This window comes from Chiloscyllium punctatum, chromosome 6, assembly GCF_047496795.1.
Source record: "Chiloscyllium punctatum isolate Juve2018m chromosome 6, sChiPun1.3, whole genome shotgun sequence".
Classification (NCBI taxonomy): Eukaryota; Metazoa; Chordata; class Chondrichthyes; order Orectolobiformes; family Hemiscylliidae; genus Chiloscyllium; species Chiloscyllium punctatum.
In genome coordinates, this window is record NC_092744.1 from 5,952,336 (window position 1) to 5,970,751 (window position 18,416).

The following is an 18,416-nucleotide window of genomic DNA, read 5'->3' on the forward strand; positions in this document are numbered from 1 at the left end:
CTTACTCATCCTTGTCCCTTTTAGGAGTGGGAACAGCTGCTCCCTACCTACTGATGACAAGGTCTGCAGTGTGGGGTTTGGTGTCATCACATGGGCTGTGACTACAACCATTCCATTGTCAGCCAGTAACGGTCCCCACTAGCAACTATCCACTGTCCCAGCTGACCCTTAGCCATTCCTTTGCCCAACTGTTTTTCTCTCCCTCTGGGCTCCATCTTCACCCATCATTTAGTCCTTCCCCCTTCCCCCCAACCCTCAGCATATATACCAATCTTTCCATAGCTACTATCATTTCTGAAAAAGGGACACCTAACCCAAAAGGTTCACTCTGCTTTCTCTCCACAGATGCTGCCAAACCTGCTAAGATTTTCCAGCGATTTCTGCTTTTAACCTGTGTATCCTTTATTAATTGCTGTCTCTACCTATCCTGCCAGTTTCAATGATCTGTGTGTGTATCTACCCAGCTTCCTGCATCCCCTGTTAGAATTATTTTATATTGACGTTCAATGTTCTTCTGACTAAATTGCATCATCTCACACTTCTCTGCATTGAACCAAATCTGCCACTTCTCCACCCACTCCATCAACTTGTTTGTGTCCTTTTGGAGTTCCGTTCCGCTCTGCACTCGCAATATATAATTTTTCCAAGTCTTGGGTCATCCCCAAATTGTGAAACTGTCCCCTTCACACCAAGATCAGTATCATTAAAGAGTATCTTAAAGGAGGAGAGAAAGAGGTGGAAAGGTTAATGAAGGAAATTCCAGAGCTTAGAGCACAGGCACACAAAAGCATAGCCTTCAGTGTGGGGACAATGAAAATCAGGAATGCGTAAATAGCCAGGAACCAAAAGGAAATGTAGGAATGGAGGAGGTTATCGAGATGTGAAGGACACTGTCATGATGGTAAATGTGCTAAGGGTTTTGAAGTGAGGAGTTATTGGATCAGGAAACACTGCAGATCAGTTAGCGCAGAGGGATGAGGGATGACTAGGATGTAGAGCAAGGCAGGACACAGCAGGAGAGTTTTTGATGAGCTCAAGTTTATGAAAGATGCAGCAAGGGAAACCAGCCGTGAATGCATCAAAGCTGAAAATGTGTTGCTGGAAAATCGCAGCAGGTCAAGCAGCATCCAAGGAGCAGGAGGATCGACGTTTCAGGCATAAGCCCTTCTGCAGGAATGAGGAAGGGCTCATGCCCGAAACGTCGATCCTCCTGCTCCTTGGATGCTGCCTGACCTGCTGCGATTTTCCAGCAATATATTTTTCAGCTCTGATCTCCAGCATCTGCAGTCCTCACTTTCTCCGTGAATGCAGCAAGGTCAGCGTATCTCACAGTAACATGGGTACAGATGAGGACTGGGTTAAAGCAGAGGCTGAGACATTACAATAGGTGGTCTCAGCAGTAGTAACACTCAGAATCATATAAGATGCTGCTGTTTTGAACACCAAGAGAACAGAATGATCACTGTCCTTTGTGACTGAATACTGATTTTGACAATGGTAGGGGCTGTCCAGTGGAAGAGAGCAGCATTTTGAAAAGTGTTTATACAAATCCAGTTTAAACCAAAGTGAAGTTACCAACCCGTGGGTTTTGAAAAAATTGCACATTTAGTGTCCATAAAGAGGACATAATATTCCTTGTCAGCTAACTACTGCCCAAGATACATTTTAAACTAATTGACACCATCAAACTTGAGGGGACAAAAATGGCTCACCCAGGAGAACAGTTTATTTTTTTCTCTCAAGTGCACTGTCACATTTTGTGATCTTTTGATTTCTTTGCCATAGAAAGAAGCTAGGAATGAAAACGTTGTGCATTAACGGAAAGTATGTTAGAATGTTAATATGTAATATGCTAATATTCTTTTCCCCAAACCATGTAAACAATAAGCAATTCATTAACATATTTTGGAATTGATAACTTGGTCCCACCCATTGTATTAGGAACTCTCTAATTTCTTGGTAAAATAAGGGCCTTTTCATTTTTGCTCCCGGATGGTAACAAAGGAAAAAGAACAAACTGAGACACAGGTCTCAGAAACTGAGAAACTCAGAACTGAGAAATCAGCCCCTTTCTAAATCAATTAGACACAAGAGTTTTAGTTGAGACTAATTGGCAGAAGTTTTTTTTTCAAAAACGTATTTTATTCATAAATTATTTCTAAGTATATGCAAGTACAGAACAGTTCTATACAGACTTTACAGAAAATGTAATGGAGTTTTGACATTCCTCCTTAGAAACTAAATCCAAAACAAGTATTTTCTAAACATGAAAGGAAACTACTTAGATTCCCTTTAAGATGACAAGGATATCTTGAAATGTAATTGACCCCCAGACCTTAGACAGTTCTCTTTCCACTTTGCACCTTTGGCAGGAACTTCCCTACATTATAGTTCATCCCTCAGCACATTGTCCCGTACCTTGGAATGTGCCAGTCCACAACATTTGGTTGAGATTCACTCTTTATACAATAAGACCAGCAAGTTTCAGTCAGACCAAAGAGTGATAGACCTCCAGGCACATTTTATGTTTGTCTCAGTGTGTGTTCCAGGGAACAGCCCATTGGCACAGAGTGCTATGTGGATGGAAGTGCTGGAGGACGGTTAGAGGTCACCATCTTTATTGTGAATTAAAGCAATTATTATTTTGTATCAGGCTGTATCTCGTTGAGCATTTTCTGGTTATGCCTTCTGAAAAGTTGGAGAAACTCATGAGGTTATGTGCAAAATTACGGAGTGGTGTGAACACAGCCCAGTCCATCTCGAAAACCAGCCCGTTCCATCTATACTTCCCACTACCTCAGGAAGGCAGCCAACATCATCAAAGATACATCTCCCCACCCCTGTTATACCCTCATCCACCCTCTTCCATTGGCCAGAAGATACAAAGTTTGAATACACACACAACTAGATTCAAAAAACAGTTTCTTCCCCACTGTTATCAGACTTTTGAAGAATCCTCTCACATATTAGAGTTGATCTATCTCCTCGCCTTCTCTGTGGCTGTAATACTATATTCCACATTCTGTTCTATTACCCTGATGTACTTATGTAAGGTATGATTTGTCTGGTTAACACACAAAACAATACTTTTCACTTTATCTCAGTACATGCGACAATAATAAATCAAATCAAATCAGATCAAAAGGTGCAGATATCCAGTCCAGAGTAAAAGAAGGAACTATCATTGCAGCCCAGGGTTACATCATGCAGGTGAATAGAGAAGAGTGTGAATTAACTCTGATTAGAAGGAACACTTACATTATCTGCAAGATTGATTGAAGCACTGAAGCTGAGAAATTATCAGCAGCAGACCTAAATTTCTGACTTACATTCTTTCAGTTTGGCAGCATTGTACCTTTCTGTTCTTGGCTCACCAGTTGGTTCTCAATGGTAATAACCTAATTTTCAACCCTTGATGTCCATCAATCTGATTAACTGCATTTGAAAGAAGTACAATTCCAATTAGCATTCCTCTTGACAGGATTCCACCCATGTATCACACTAATTAGACATTCCTTTGATGTATAGAGACAGTGTGTATTTCTAGAGTATTTCTGAGTTTTCAGTTGAAATTAAAGACGCCTAACAACGTTCCAATTGTTTTGGATTGAAGGTTTTAGAGGATTATCCCTTCAACGTAACCTGGTTGTGTGTTAAGTACCAAGCATTGTCTGTTTCCGACAGCAACTTCACACTGACATTGCTCAGAGCGAAACACTCTTTGAGAGAGAGAGGATAACAACACAATTGTTTTTCAACTTTTGAACTAATTTAGTGAACAGTTCAAGATTTGTAAATTTATTCAAGAAAGACTGTGTCTTTTCTGTCCTTTCAGTGGGGCTTGTTTTCCTGATAATGTGTAAGCATCTTATAGGATTGTTTACAGCATTAGCTTAACTGCAATTATTACATAAAGGTAGGACAGACGAAAGGCGTATAGCATCTATTACTCTGATGTACTTACGTAAGGTATGATTTTTTAAGAGATAAAGTAAAGTGTTCATTGCCTAAATCATCAGTTTTATGTAAATTCTGCAGAAGGCCAGTAACGTATAGTGCAAAAGATTTTTTTCACAAGATTTTTAATCTTTTATTTTTAAAAGGATTCCTGAGCAGGAATTTTTAGGAAAATAGTAGGAGGTACATAGGAATACCGCCACACCTATAAATTCCCCTCTAAGCCACTCACCATCCTGACTTGGGGAAAAGAAAATCACCGTTCCTTCAGTGTCACTGGGTCAACATCCTCCCCAAGGGCATTGTGGGTCAGCCCACAACAGGTGGACTGCAGCGGTTCAAGAAGGCAGCTCTTCCCCACCCTCTCAAGGGGCAATAAATGCTGGGCCCAGCCAGCGACACCCATGTCCCATGAGTGAATAAAGGAAAAGAGAATGAATTTGCTAATCAACTGCGCTGTCAGTCTCCATCAAAATATTTCTAAATGTTTTAATAAACAATGGAATCTATAATCACTGAACAATAATTAAGTTAGAATTTGGAATATAGGCATGGACGGGTTGGACCGAAGGGTCTGTTTCCATGCTGTTTTTCTCTATGACTCTAATATCTTTAGAATATCCTGTATTGTCATGTTTGTAACATCAATGAAGCTAACTCTCTATTAGCTGTGAATGTGAGAATGTGTTTTGATATCAAGAAAGGTGTTTTAATAGCTGGTCAAAGTGAGGGTTGGCGATGGAGATGGGGAGCAAGTTGGACATCCTGTGGTAACTCATAGAGGGAAGGGAGAGATCAGTGCACTTCAGGAGCCCTTGCAGGGTATATGATTAGGGTAACCAGATTAATGTTTCCACTTCAACTTTACCGGGCCTTGTACTGGTTTAGAGATTCAATAAAGACAGTAAAAAAATTGAGAATAAGCATTATCTTTCTTCAGAACAAACAAAGTTAAGAAAATATGACAATATATATGAAACATTTCAAAACCTCAAGATGTTCCACAGCACATTACAGTCAGTTAAGAAAACTTGGGAAATATCTGTGACAACTTACAGATTTCAGTATTTAACTGCACATGCAAGTTGTGGGTTTTGGCTGAAGGGGAGGTGGGATTGGTGAGTTCAGGTGGGTTGGGTTGGTGGAAGGGCTGGAGTCACCATAAGCCTAATGCTTATTGCAAACTCTGGCCCATTCTGTAATGTTCTTTAAGTTGACTGTTTTACTGAGTGATAAAACATACTTGGGTATAGGCTGCAGGAGGACCACAGCACACAAGCTCCTGGGGAATAATCCTAGGGGATATCTATCATTCTGAATGAAGTTCAGGCAGGTTTATGTTGCAGAGTGGTCAAACTATTATTCTTAGGAACATGAACTTTCCAAATTTAGCTGAAATAAAAAATACTGGAAATCACAGTAGGTCAGGAAACATCCATAAAGAGAGAGCAAGCTAACGTTTCAAATCTAGATGACTCTGCGGAATTTACGTTTGTCAATCTTTATGAAGTTTAAAACCAAATAGGATGCCTGGCAGTTTTAAAAAATATCTAGAGTCTTGGCTTGAATTTAATGTTTGCCTTGCCAGTATTTTAAAAAATGGACAAAGTGAGGACTGCAGGTGCTGGAGAGTCAGAGTCGAAAAGTGTGGTGCTGGAAAAACACAGAAGGTCAGGCAGCATCCGAGGAGCAGGAGGGCTTATGCTCAAAACGTCGACTCTCCTGCTCCTCGGATACTGCCTGACCGGCTGTGCTTTTCCAGCACCACACTTTTTGACTCAGCATTTTAAGAAGTGGACAAACTTAACAACCAATTTAATTTCACATCTGTAAGCCACAGGTGTAAGTGCAAAATGGATTTTCACTTTAACTGCAGATGTCAGACATATTTCCATTTTCGAAATTTACAAAACACTGACTGAAGAACTGAATAATCTTATCGACCTTTTGGCAGTCTCAGAGGAAGGAGATTTCCATCCCATTGGTCCAAGATGGATTGATGCCTAAATTCTCTATGATTTGGAGACGTCGGTGTTATACACTTGGGTGTATAAAGTTACACATCACACAGCACCAGGCTATAGTCCAACAGGTCTATAGTCCAACAGGGCGGCACGGTGGCACAGTGGCACAGTGGTTAGCACTGCTGCCTCACAGCGTCAGAGACCCGGGTTCAATTCTCGCCTCAGGTGACAGACTGTGTGGAGTTTGCACATTCTCCCCGTGTCTGCGTGGGTTTCCTCCGGGTGCTCCGGTTTCCTCCCACAGTCCAAAGATGTGCAGGTCAGGCGAATTGGCCATGCTAAAATTGCCCGTAGTGTTAGGTAAGGGGTAGATGTAGGGGTATGGGTGGGTTGCGCTTCGGTGGGGCGGTGTGGACTTGTTGGGCCGAAGGGCCTGTTTCCACACTGTAAGTAATCTAATCTAAAAAAAAGGCCTATTTGGAAGCACTAGCTTTCAGCGCACTGATCCTTCATCAGGTGGTTGCATCTGATGAAGGAGCAGAGTTCCAAAACCTAGTGCTTCCAAATAAACCTGTTGGACTGTAACCTGGTGTTGTGTGATTTTTAACTAAATTTTCTATCTGTCACTCAGCTTCCTTTGATTGCTGCATTACGTATATAAAGCAGTTTAACTCAGTAGCTCCAAGGTGCTGTGTGCAGAAAGGCTGGTTATGGCTTTGAGCCAACAATTCCACACTTAAGAATTCTGCTCACGCTGCCAGGAAGAAGTGCCAATCAGTGAGTAGGTAATTCGTCAAAGGAGAGGAGAGGAAATTGTAGTGTGAGTCACCATGGGACCCTTCTGGGCATACCCAAACAGCCATTCAAAAGTAGCACTGGCAGGAGCCCAAGGGCAGATTGCCTGGCACAGCTGTGAGACTCTGCAGGGCATGAGACAGAGAAAGTGAGAATATGTTTTAAAATAGTGGCTGAGTGGGTAAGTTTTCAAAAGCATTGAGGATTAAATCTGGCAGCATTAACAATTTTGCAGGTTTAGAAATAACACAGGTTGTTCAAAACTTACTGGTTAGCATGTGTTAGGGTTGTAATAGGTGCCACTGTTAAAATATCAGGGAACCTCAAGTGAAAATCAGACAGTTGACAGTAATATGAGATCATAAATGTCTTTGCATTCATTTCCATATCTGCATATTTTTGTGTCTTTTAGCAAAGCATTATTGAGAGTTTTGGTTAGCTCAGTTGGCTGGACAGTCAGTTGCAATGCAGAATGATGCTAATAGTTTGAATTCGATTCTTGCTCTGGTTGAGATTATCACGAAGAACCTTCTTCAACCTCTGCCCTCAAGTTAAATAGAATCATACAGCATGGAAACAAGCCCTTCAGCCCAACCCATCCATGGTGACTGGCTTTGCTAAACTGATCTAGTCTCATTTGCCTAGGTTTGGTCCATATCCCTCCAAACCCTTCCTATTTATCTTTCCATCCAAATGCATTTTAAATGTTGTAGTTGTACCAGCCTCCACCACTTCCTCTGGCAGCTCATTCCATTCCTGCACCACCCTCTGTATGAAAATGTTGCCCTTTAGATCCCTTTTAAATCTTTCCCCTCTCACCCTAAATCTATGTCCTCTAGTTTTGGACTCCCCCACCCCAGGGAATCACCTTTGTCTGTCTACGCTATCCATGCCCCTCATGATTTTATAAACATCTTTAAAGTCACCCTTCAGCCTCCCATGCTCCAGGGAAAGCAGCCCCAGCCTGTTCAGCCTCTCCCATTAGCTCAAATCCTCCAACCCTGGCAATATCTTTGTAAATCTTTTCTGAATCCTTTCAGGTTTCACAACATCCTTCTGAGAAGCAGGGAGACCAGAATTTTCAATCAGATCCCCCTCATCCTTCTAAACTCGGTCAAGCACAAACCCAGAATCCTCCACTGCTCCTCATATGACAAGCCTTTCATTCCTGAGATCATTCGTGTAAACCTCCCCTGGATCCCCTCCAACACATCCTTCCTTAGATTCCGGGCCCAAAACTGCTGCAATATTCCTGGGTTTTCCATCCTGAAGCAATATTAGCAAACCAGTTGGATTTAAAATGATAGTTGATGATTGTATAATAGACGAGCTTCCAATTCCTGGCTTAATTGAATTTGGGTGGCATGGTGGCTCAGTGGTTAGCACTGCTGCTTCACAGCACCAGGGTCCTAGGTTCAATTCCAGTCTTGGGTGACTGTCTGTTTAGAGTTTGTGCATTCTCCCCGTGCCTGCGTGGGTTTCCTCTGGGTGCTCCGGTTCCCTCCCACAGTCCAAAGATGTGCAGGTCAGGTGAATTGGCCATGCTGAACTGCTCATCGTATTAGGTGCATTAGTCAGAGGGAAATGGGTCTGGGTGGGTTACTCTTTGGAGGGTTGGTGTGGACTTGTTGGGCCGAAGGGCCTGTTTCCACACTGTCAGGAATCTAATCTAATCAAATTTCACCGAATCCTGAGCTGAGATTCGAACTCCTGGTATCCAGGGTAATAACCTGGACTACTGAATGATAAACCCAGTGATAATATCATTGCTCCACTTGTCTCACCCCCTCCTCCTTTGTCATTTTCCGTCACCTGTTCACTATAAAGTATCTTGCAATATCCGGTAGTCACAGTTTACTTTAAATTTATACATCACTGTAGGCCTCTGGTGTTTCCACCAAACATAATGCACAGCTCCATCAGAAAATGTGCATGGGCTTTAGATACAGTAGAATAACCCTGTGATAGAATTATCCTTTTGAACATTTGAAAAAGCAACATGACCTCAATTGCAACGTATAAGCTTCCAAATTTTACTCATAGTTTATTTTCATGTATTGTTTTAAATTTTAAAATTAATTACATTTGATGAAAATTAAATTTCTGAACATAGTTTCTTTCAAAATGCTTGCTGCTGTACAGAGTTATCAACAAGAATTTATAAGGTGAAAGGGACAAGTTAGGAAAACTGCTGAACTCGACGAACATGTAGCTGAGCACTTCCAAATATGTTAGCAATCGCGTTTCATGATGGCCACTGACTAAACTAAAGGCGAAAAATGAAATCTACTTAGATAGAAACCGCTTAGGCATCATAATCTCCTGAATAGAACATCTTAATGTACTTAGGGGAATCTGGGAGGTATATAACGGTACAAAAAAACATCGGATCGCAGCGATACTAGGTGTAGACAGATTCTCAAATATTTTCACACGGTGGGAGGCTTAACAAAAAGAAGGCAACATGTGTGACATGGGAGCACTCGACAACCTGATAGCCAACACGGTTTACCTGCAAGCCAGGAAGAGTGTGGATGGCGATTTCAAGGAGATGAGAAAGAGGCGACAGAGTTTAGCTCTGCCAAGCCATCAGCAAAGTGCTTCAGTCAAACAAAATATTGATATTATCTACGAGAGTGTGTGTGAGAGACAGCCAATTGGCAAGAAGTTGTTTCATACGTTTACAGCAACTGTTCCAGAATATCAAGGTGCTGTGGAGTTTGTAAATGAAGTGACTGACTTTTATCTGGCAGAAGATGGGGTGAAAGACAATCTCAGGCAGAACATCGTCACTAACTTTCTAAAACCTGATTCGAAGAACTATCTCTCCTTCCTCAGCCAGGATCTGGCCGATAAATGTAAAGATGCAACAGAAAAGGATTTTGAGGAACTCTTGCCAATGGCTCAGGCAGAAGTTAGAATGTTCCTTGCCGGACAACCTTTCCAAGACTTCCAAAACAGTCCATTTTTCACCAAGTTCTTGCAGTGGAAAACATTTGAGCGACAACCTATAACTGAGAAATACTTCTATCAGTTTAGGGTGTTGGGCAAGGGTGGATTTGGAGAGGTAAGAAGACTCCTGTTTTGAAGGAGCCTCTGTGTTTGTCCAGTACTCCCTATTCCTGTTTTAAGTTTTCCAGCATGTTTGATATTTTACTGTTGGTTTCGGGATACCTGCAGTTTCAAACCCCTCCTTCATCCCTCCCCCAACTGCATGGCCATTAGGCCAGCACTGGCCATTCAGGGTAGCCAGAGACCCCTCTACAATGCTGACCAGGGGATATCTGCAGTCTTTTACTGTTCAGTATTTTAAATCTTCCTTTGATATGAGCTGAGGGTGGCATGGTGGCTCAGTGGTTAGCACTGCTGCCTCACAGTGCTAGGGTCCCAGGTTCAATCCCACCCTCAGACAACTGTCTGTGTGGAGTTTGCACATTCTCCCTGTGTCTGTGTGGGTTTCCTCCCATATTCCAAGATGTGCAGGATAGGTGAATGGACTATGGGAAATGCAGGGTTATGGGGATCGGGTGGGTCTTCAGAGGGTTGGTGTGGGCTGAATGGCCTGCTTCCACACTTTTGGGATTCTATTATTCTTCTCTTTTCTAGTGGCCCCCTCCAAAGTGAGTTTCTTTCTCCTCCCTGGCAGCCCAGGACAGGGTCATAGAGTAATACAGGGTGGAAACAGGTCCTTCAGCCCAAATTAGTCCATGCTGACCATGGTGCTCACTCAGCTAGCTCCAATTGTCTACATTTGATCCATATCCCTGGGAACAACACTATATGCATTTATCCTATCAATGCCCCTCATGATTTTATATATCTCAATAAGGTCACTGCTCATTGTTCCAATTAATAACGTCCTATCCTGGCCAACCTCTCCCGATAACTCAGGTCTACTAGTCCGACAACATTCTTGTAAATGTTCTTTGCACTCTTTCCAGTTTAACTATATTTTTCCTATAAGATGATGACCAAACCTGTACAAAATACTCCAAGTGTGGCCTCACCAACAACTTATACAACTGTGACATAACATCCCAACTCCTATACTCGCTGCCTCAACCAATGAAGGCCAGGATGCTAAATACCTCCTTCACCACCCCAACAGGAAGATTGTTTGAACACCACATTGGTGAGCCCCAGTTTTACAACCCAGAAACTCCCCACAGAAATCATGTATCTGTTGCTCCCAATGCGGTTCCCTCTACATTGGGGAGACAGGACACCCTACTCTCAGAACACTTCACAGGTCATCTCCGGGACACCCGCACCAACCAACCCCACCACCCCGTGGCCGAACATTTTAACTTCCCCTCCCACTCTGCCAAGGACATGCAGGTCCTTGGCCTCCTCCATCATCACTCGCTAACCGCCCGAAGCCTGGAGAAAGAACGTCTCATCTTCCGCCTTGGGACCCTCCAACACACGTGATCAATGTGATTTCACCAATTTCCTCATTTCCCCTCCCTCACCTTATCCTAGTCCCAGCCTTCTAACTCGGCACCACCCTCATGAATTGTCCTATCTGTCCATCTTCCTTCCCATCTATCCGCTCCACCCTCCTCTCCGACCTATCACCATTACTCCAACCTCCATCCAACTATTGCACTCTCAGCTACCTTCCCCCCAGCCCCATCCCACTCCCATTTATCTCACCACCCCCTCGGCTCATAGCCTCATTCCTGATGAAGGGCTTTTGCTCGAAACGTCAACTGTCCTGCTCCTTGGATGCTGCCTGACCTGCTGTGCTTTTCCAGCACCACACTCTCGACAAATTTATGACGAGCATTGGGAGATAGGGAGAAATGTTTGCTTTCAGGAGATAAGTCTGAAATTTGAGAAGGAGAAGGTGGAATCAGAGGTAACAGCATTACAGTTGAATAAAGGCAACCACAGATGCATGAGGGAGGAGCTGACCAGGATTCATTGGGAGAGGAGCCTGGCGGGAAAGACAGTGGAACAACAATGGAAGGAGTTTCTGGGAGTAATTCGGGAGACCCAGCTGAGATTCATTCTGAGGAAAGGGAAGCATGGTACAGGCAGGGTGAGGCAACCATGGCTGACTAGGGAAGTCAGGGGTAGCATAAAAGCAAAAGAGAAAACATATAATGTGGTCAAGGGCAGTGAGAACTTAGAGGATTGGAAAGTTTACAAAGATGAACAGAGGGCAATGAAGAAAGAAATAAGGAGGGAGAAGATTAAATATGAGGGTACGTTAGCTGGTAATATTAGAAAAGATTGCAAGAGTTTCTTTAGATATATAAAGTGCAAAAAATGAGAGGCGAAAGTGGACATTGGACCACTAGAAAATGCGATGAGAGAAGTAAGAAGACCATAAGACATAGGAGCAGAAATTAGGCCATTCAGCCCATTGAATCTGCTCCACCATTCAATCATGGCCGATAGGTTTCTTAACCCCGTTCTCCCGCTTTCTCCCCATAACCCTTGATTCCTTGACAATCAAGAACCTACCTATCTCAGTCTTAAATACATTCAATGACCTGGCCTACACAGTCTTCTATGGAAATGAATTCCATAGATTCACCATTTTCTGAAGAGGTTTCTCCTTATCTCCATTCTAAAAGGTCTTCCCTTTACTCTAAGGCTGTGCCCTCGGGTCCTAGTCTCTCCTACCAATGGAAACATCTTCCCAACATCCACTCTGTCCAGGCCATTCAGTATTCTGTAAGTTTCAATTAGATCCCCCCTCATCCTTCTAAACTCCATCAAGTATAGTCCCAGAGTCCTCAAATGCTCCTCATATGTTAAGCTTTTCATTCCAGGAGCCATTCTCATGAACCTCCTCTGAACCCGCTCCAGGGCCAGTCCATCCTTCCTGAGATATGGGCCCAAACCTGCACACAATACTCCAAATGTAGTCTGACCAGAGCTTTACAGAGCTTCAGAACCACATCCCTGCTTTTATATTCTCGTCCTCTTGACATGAATGCCAACTTTGCATTTGCCTTCCTAACGACTGGCTCAACCTGCAAGTTTACCTTAAGAGAATCCTGGAGCAGAACTCCCAAATCCCTTTGAACTACAGATTTCTTAATTTTCTCCCCATTTAGAAACTTGTCCATGCTACTAGTCTTCCTATCAAAGTGCATGACCTCATACTTTCCCACGTTGTATTCTATCTGCCCCCTTTTTTGCCCACTCTCCTAACCTGTCCAAATCCTTCTGCAGCTTCCCTACCTCCTCTGCCCCTTTGTATCATCTGCAAACTTAGCCCAAATGCCCCCAGTTCCTTTATCTAGATCATTAATGTATGAAGTGAGAAGTTGTCCCTAAACCGACCCTTGTGGAACACTAGTAGTCACCGGTTGCTATCCTGAGGGAGACCCTTTTATCCTCACTCTCTGCTTTCTGCCAGACAGCCAAGCTTCTATCCATGCTAGTATCTTGCCTTTAACACCGTGGGCCCTTACCTTACTTAGTAGCCTCCTGTGCAACACCTTGTCAACGGCCTTCTGGAAGTCCACATAGATAATATCAATTGGCTCTCCTTGGTCTAACCTGCTCATTACTTCCTCAAAGAATTCGAACAGATTTGTCAAGCATGACCTCCCCTTGATGAAAACCATGGTGACTTTGCCCTATTTTACCATGCAATTCCAAGTATTCAGAAATCTCATCCTTCACAATGGATTCTAGGTTCTAACCCATGACCAAGGCTAGGCTAATCAGTCTGTAGTTTTCCATCTTTTGCATTACTCCCTTTTTAAACAGAGGATTTCACGTTAGTGATCTTCCAGTTCTCTAGGACCCTACCTGATTCTAGCGATTCCTGAAAGATGCCTCCACCATCTCTTCAGCTATCCCCCTTAGAATTCTGGGGTGTAGTCCATCTGGTCCAGGTGAGTTATCCACTTTCAGGCCGTTCAGTTTTTCTAGCACCTTCTCCTTGGTGATGGCCACCATAGCTGAAAATGTGGAAAAGCGCAGCAGGTCAGGCAGCATCCAAGGAGCAAGAGAATCGACGTTTCGGGTATGAGCCCTTCTTCTCCTGCTCCTTGGAAGCTGCCTGACCTGCTGCGCTTTTCCAGCAACACATTTTCAGCTCTGATCTCCAGCATCTGCAGTCCTCACTTTCTCCTGATGGCCACCATACTCAACTCCGCCCCTCACTCTCTTGAGTTTTTGGGATCTTACTCATGTCTTGATAGGGATGTCCCTGTCAGGCAGGGAGGAAGCAATAAGGTAAAGGAACCGTGGTTTCCACAGAAATGGTATCTCTTGTTAAGCAGAAGAAGGAGGCTTATTTGATGATGAGATGGTTCAGATGAGGCGATGGAGAGTTACAGATCAGCTCGGAAAGATTTAAAGAGAGAATTCTGAAGAGCAAAGAGAGCAGTCTTTAGCAAATACAATAAAGGAGAACCCTAAATCTTTCTATAAATATGTGAGGAATAAAAGGATGATTAGGGTAGAAATAGGGCCAGTTAAAGACTGGGTAACTGGAAAGATTCTTGGTAGTGTGGATGTGCAGAGGGATTCTGTGGAGGTTGGAGAGGTGCTAAACAAGTGTTTCTTATCAGTTTTCAGTCAGGAAAAGAATAATATTGTTGAGGAGAAGCATGAGATACGAGATATTAGACTAGAAAGGATTGAGGTTAGTAAGGAACAGGTGTTACCAATTCTAGAAAGAATGAAAGTAGACAAGTCCCCTGGGCTGGATGGGATTTATCCGAGGATTCTCTGGGAAGCTAGGGAGGAGATAGAGGAGCCTTCGGTTTTGATCTTTGAGTTGTCATTGTCTACGGGTTTAGTACCAGAGGACTGTTCAAGAAGGGCAGCAGAGATGACCCAGGTAATTATAGACCAGTGAGCCTTCCATCTGTTGTAGGAAAAGTTTTGGAAAGGATTGTAAGAGATAGGATTATCTAGCAAGCAACAATTTGATTTCAGATAGTCAACATGATTTCCTCAAGGGCAGGTCATGTTTCACAAACCTCACTGAGGCCTTTGAGAAGGTGACCAAGCATGTGGATGTGGGCAGGTCAGTTGACGTGGTATACATGGACTTCAGTAAAGCATTTGATAAGGTTCCACACGGTATGCTGTTGGAGAAAATGCAGAGGCATGGGATTGAGGGTAATTTAGCAGTTTGGATTAGAAACTGGCTTTCTGAAAGAAGGCAGTGAGTGGTGGTTGATGGAAAATATTCAGCCTGGAGTCTGGTTACTAGTGGTGTGCCACAAGGATCTGTTTTGGAACCATTGCTGTTTGTCATTTTTATAAATGACTTAAACACAGGGTTAGTAAGTTTGCAGATGACAATAAAGTCGGTGGAGTAGTGGACAGTTTGGAAGAATGTTACAGGCTGCAGGGGGACTTAGATAATCTGCAGAATTGGGCTGAGAGGTAGCAAATGGAGCTCAATGCAGATAAATGTGAGGTGATTCACTTTGGGAAGAATAACAGGAAGGCAGAGTACTGGGTAACTGGAAAGATTCTTGGTAGTGTGGATGTGCAGAGGGATCTTGGAGTCCATGTACATAGATCCCTGAAAGTTTCCACCCAGGTGGCTAGTGCTGTTAAGAAGGCATACGGTGTGTTAGGTTTCATTGGTAGAGGGATTGAGTTCCGGAACCACAATATCATGCTGCAACTGTATAAAATGCTAGAGTGGCCGCATGTGGAATATTGTGTACAGTTCTGGTCGCCCCATTACAGGAAGGATGTGGAAGCATTGGAAAAGGTGCAGAGGAGATTTTATCAGGATGTTGCCTGGTCTGGAGGGAAGGTCCTATGAGGAAAGGCTGAGGGACTTAGGTCTGTTGTCACTGGAGAGGAGAAGGCTAAGAGGGAATTTAGTAGACATATACAAGATGATCAGAGAATTAGATGGGGTAGACAGTGAAAGTCTTTTTCCTAGGATGATGACGTCAGCTTGTACGAGGTGGGCTTAGCTATAAATTGGGATGTGCAGGTCAGGTGGATTGGCCATGCTAAATTGCCCATTGTGTTAGGTGCATTAGTCAGAGGGGGGTGGGTTACTCTTTGGAGGGTCGGTGTGGACTTGTTGGGCCGAAGGACCTGTTTCCACACTGTGGGGAATCTAAATAAATTGCGGGGTGATAGATTTAAGACAGATAGAACATAGAACATAGAACAGTACAGCACAGAACAGGCCCTTCAGCCCACGATGTTGTGCCGACCACTGATCCTCATGTATACACCCTCAAATTTCTGTGACCATATGCATGTCCAGTAATCTCTTAAATGTCCCCAATGACCCTGCTTCCACAACTGCTGCTGGCAACATATTCCATGCTCTCACAACTCTCAGTGTAAAGAATCCACCTCTGACATTCCCTCTATACTTTCCTCTAACCAGCTTAAAACTATGACCCCTTGTGTTAGTCATTTCTGCCCTGGGAAATAGTCTCTGGCTATCGACTCTATCTATGCCTCTCATTATCTTGTATACCTCAATTAGGTCCCCTCTCCTCCTCCTTTTCTCCAATGAAAAAAGTCCGAGCTCAGTCACCCTCTCTTCATAAGATAAGCCCTCCATTCCAGGCAGCATCCTGGTAAACCTCCTCTGAACCCTCTCCAAAACATCCACATCTTTTCTATAATAGGGCGACCAGAACTGGACGCAGTATTCCAAGTGCGGTCTAACCAAAGTTTTATAGAGCTGCAACAAGATCTCACGACTCTTAAACTCAATCCCCCTGTTAATGAAAGCCAAAATATCATATGCTTTCCTAACAACCCTGTCCACTTGGGTGGCCATTTTAAGGGATCTATGTACCTGCACACCAAGATCCCTCTGTTCCTCCACACTGCCAAGAATCCTATCCTTAATCCTGTACTCAGCTTTCAAATTCGACCTTCCAAATTGCATCACCTCATATTTATCCAGGTTGAACTCCATCTGCTACCTCTCAGCCCATCTCTGCATCTCTGCATCCTGTCAATGTCACGCTGCAGCCTACAACAGCTCTCTATACTGTCAACGACACCTCCAACCTTTGTGTCGTCTGCAAACTTGCTGACCCATCCTTCAATCCTCTCATCCAAGTCATTAATAAAAATTACAAACAGTAGAGGCCCAAGGACAGAGCCCTGTGGAACACCACTCACCACAGACTTCCAGGCAGAATATTTTCCTTCTACTACTACTCGCTGTTTTCTGTTAGCCAGCCAATTCTGTATCCAGACAGCTAAGTTCCCCTGTATCCCATTCCTCCTGACCTTCTGAATGAGCCTACCATGGGGAACCTTATCAAATGCCTTGCTGAAGTCCATATACACCACATCCACTGCTCGATCTTCATCAACCTTTCTAGTCACATCCTCAAAGAACTCGATAAGGTTTGCAAGGCATGACCTGCCCCTCACAAAGCCATGTTGACTGCATTTAATCAAGCCATGCTCTTCCAGATGGTCATAAATCCTATCCCTCAGAATCCTTTCTAATACCTTGCAGACGACAGATGTGAGACTAACTGGTCTGTAATTGCCGGGGATTTCCCTATTTTCTTTCTTGAAGAGAGGAATTACATTTGCCTCTCTCCAGTCCTCAGGTACGACTCCAGTGGAGAGCGAGGATGCAAAGATCTTTGCAAATGGTGAAGCAATTGCATTTCTCGTTTCCCAAAGCAGCCGAGGACAAATCTGGTCCGGGCCTGGTGACTTGTCAATCTTAATGTTTGAGAAAATTTTCAGCACATCAGCTTCCTCTATCTCTATCTATTCCAGCATGCACACCTGCTCTTCAAAGGTTTCATTCACTACAAAAGTTCGTTTCTGACAAAGATGTCAGAGGCAAGTTCTTTACTCAGAGAGTGGTAAGGGCGTGGAATGCCCTACCTGCCAATGTAATTAACTCAGCCACATTAGGGAGATTTAAACAATCCTTGGGTAGCACATGGATGATTTTGGGATAGTGTAGGGGGATGAGCTTAGATGGGTTCACAAGTCAGAGCAACATTGAGGGCTGAAGGGCCTGTTCTGCGCTGTATTGTTCTATGTTCCACCGTGAAGACTGACACAAAGTAATTATTCAGTACCTCAGCTATTTCCTTGTTCCCCAGTACTCTCTCTCTCCAACATCATTTTCCAGCAGCCCAAATGTCCATTTTTGCCTCACTTTTGAACTTTATACATCTAAACTTTATACATTTGCTTTTCTAACGCAGTATGTAGATTGTCCAACCAGAGGGGAGGCCATATTGGATTTGGTACTCGGTAATGAACCGGGACAAGTGCTGGGCTTGTTAGTGGGTGAACATTTTGGTGATGGTGACCACAATTCTGTGACTTTCACCTTGGTTATGGAGAGAGATAAGTGCGCACAACAAGGTAGATTTTACAATTGGGGGAAGGGAAATTACGATGCTGTAAGACAGGATTTGAGGAGCATACGTTGGGAGCATAGGCTGTCAGGGAAGGATGTGGTGGAAATGTGGAACTTTTTCAAGGAGCAGATACGACGTGTCCATGATATGTATGTACCGATCAGGCAGGAAAGAAATGGTCGTGTGAGGGAGCCTTGGTTGACGAGGGAGGTTGAATGTCTAGTAAAGAGGAAGAAGGAGGCTTACATAAGGTTGAGGAAACAGGGTTCAGACAGAGCAGTGGAGGGATACAGGATAGCCAGAAGGGACCTGAAGAAAGGGATTAGGAGAGCTAAGAGAGGGCATGAAAAATCCTTGGCAGATAGGATCAAGGATAACCCCAAGGCAT

The 18,416-nt window shown here is 43.6% G+C and overlaps 1 protein-coding gene across 1 annotated transcript in view; it reads left to right on the top strand.

The window, feature by feature from the left end:
- The first annotated feature begins 9,098 nt into the window (after positions 1-9,098).
- The window catches only part of LOC140478684 (rhodopsin kinase grk7-a-like), a 48,995-nt gene continuing 39,677 nt past the window's right edge, over positions 9,099-18,416 (top strand). Inside the window, exon 1 of the mRNA XM_072571956.1 lies at positions 9,099-9,783. Coding sequence (XP_072428057.1) covers positions 9,181-9,783 — 603 coding nt within the window. The 5' untranslated portion in view covers positions 9,099-9,180. The remainder of the gene's footprint in view (positions 9,784-18,416) is intronic.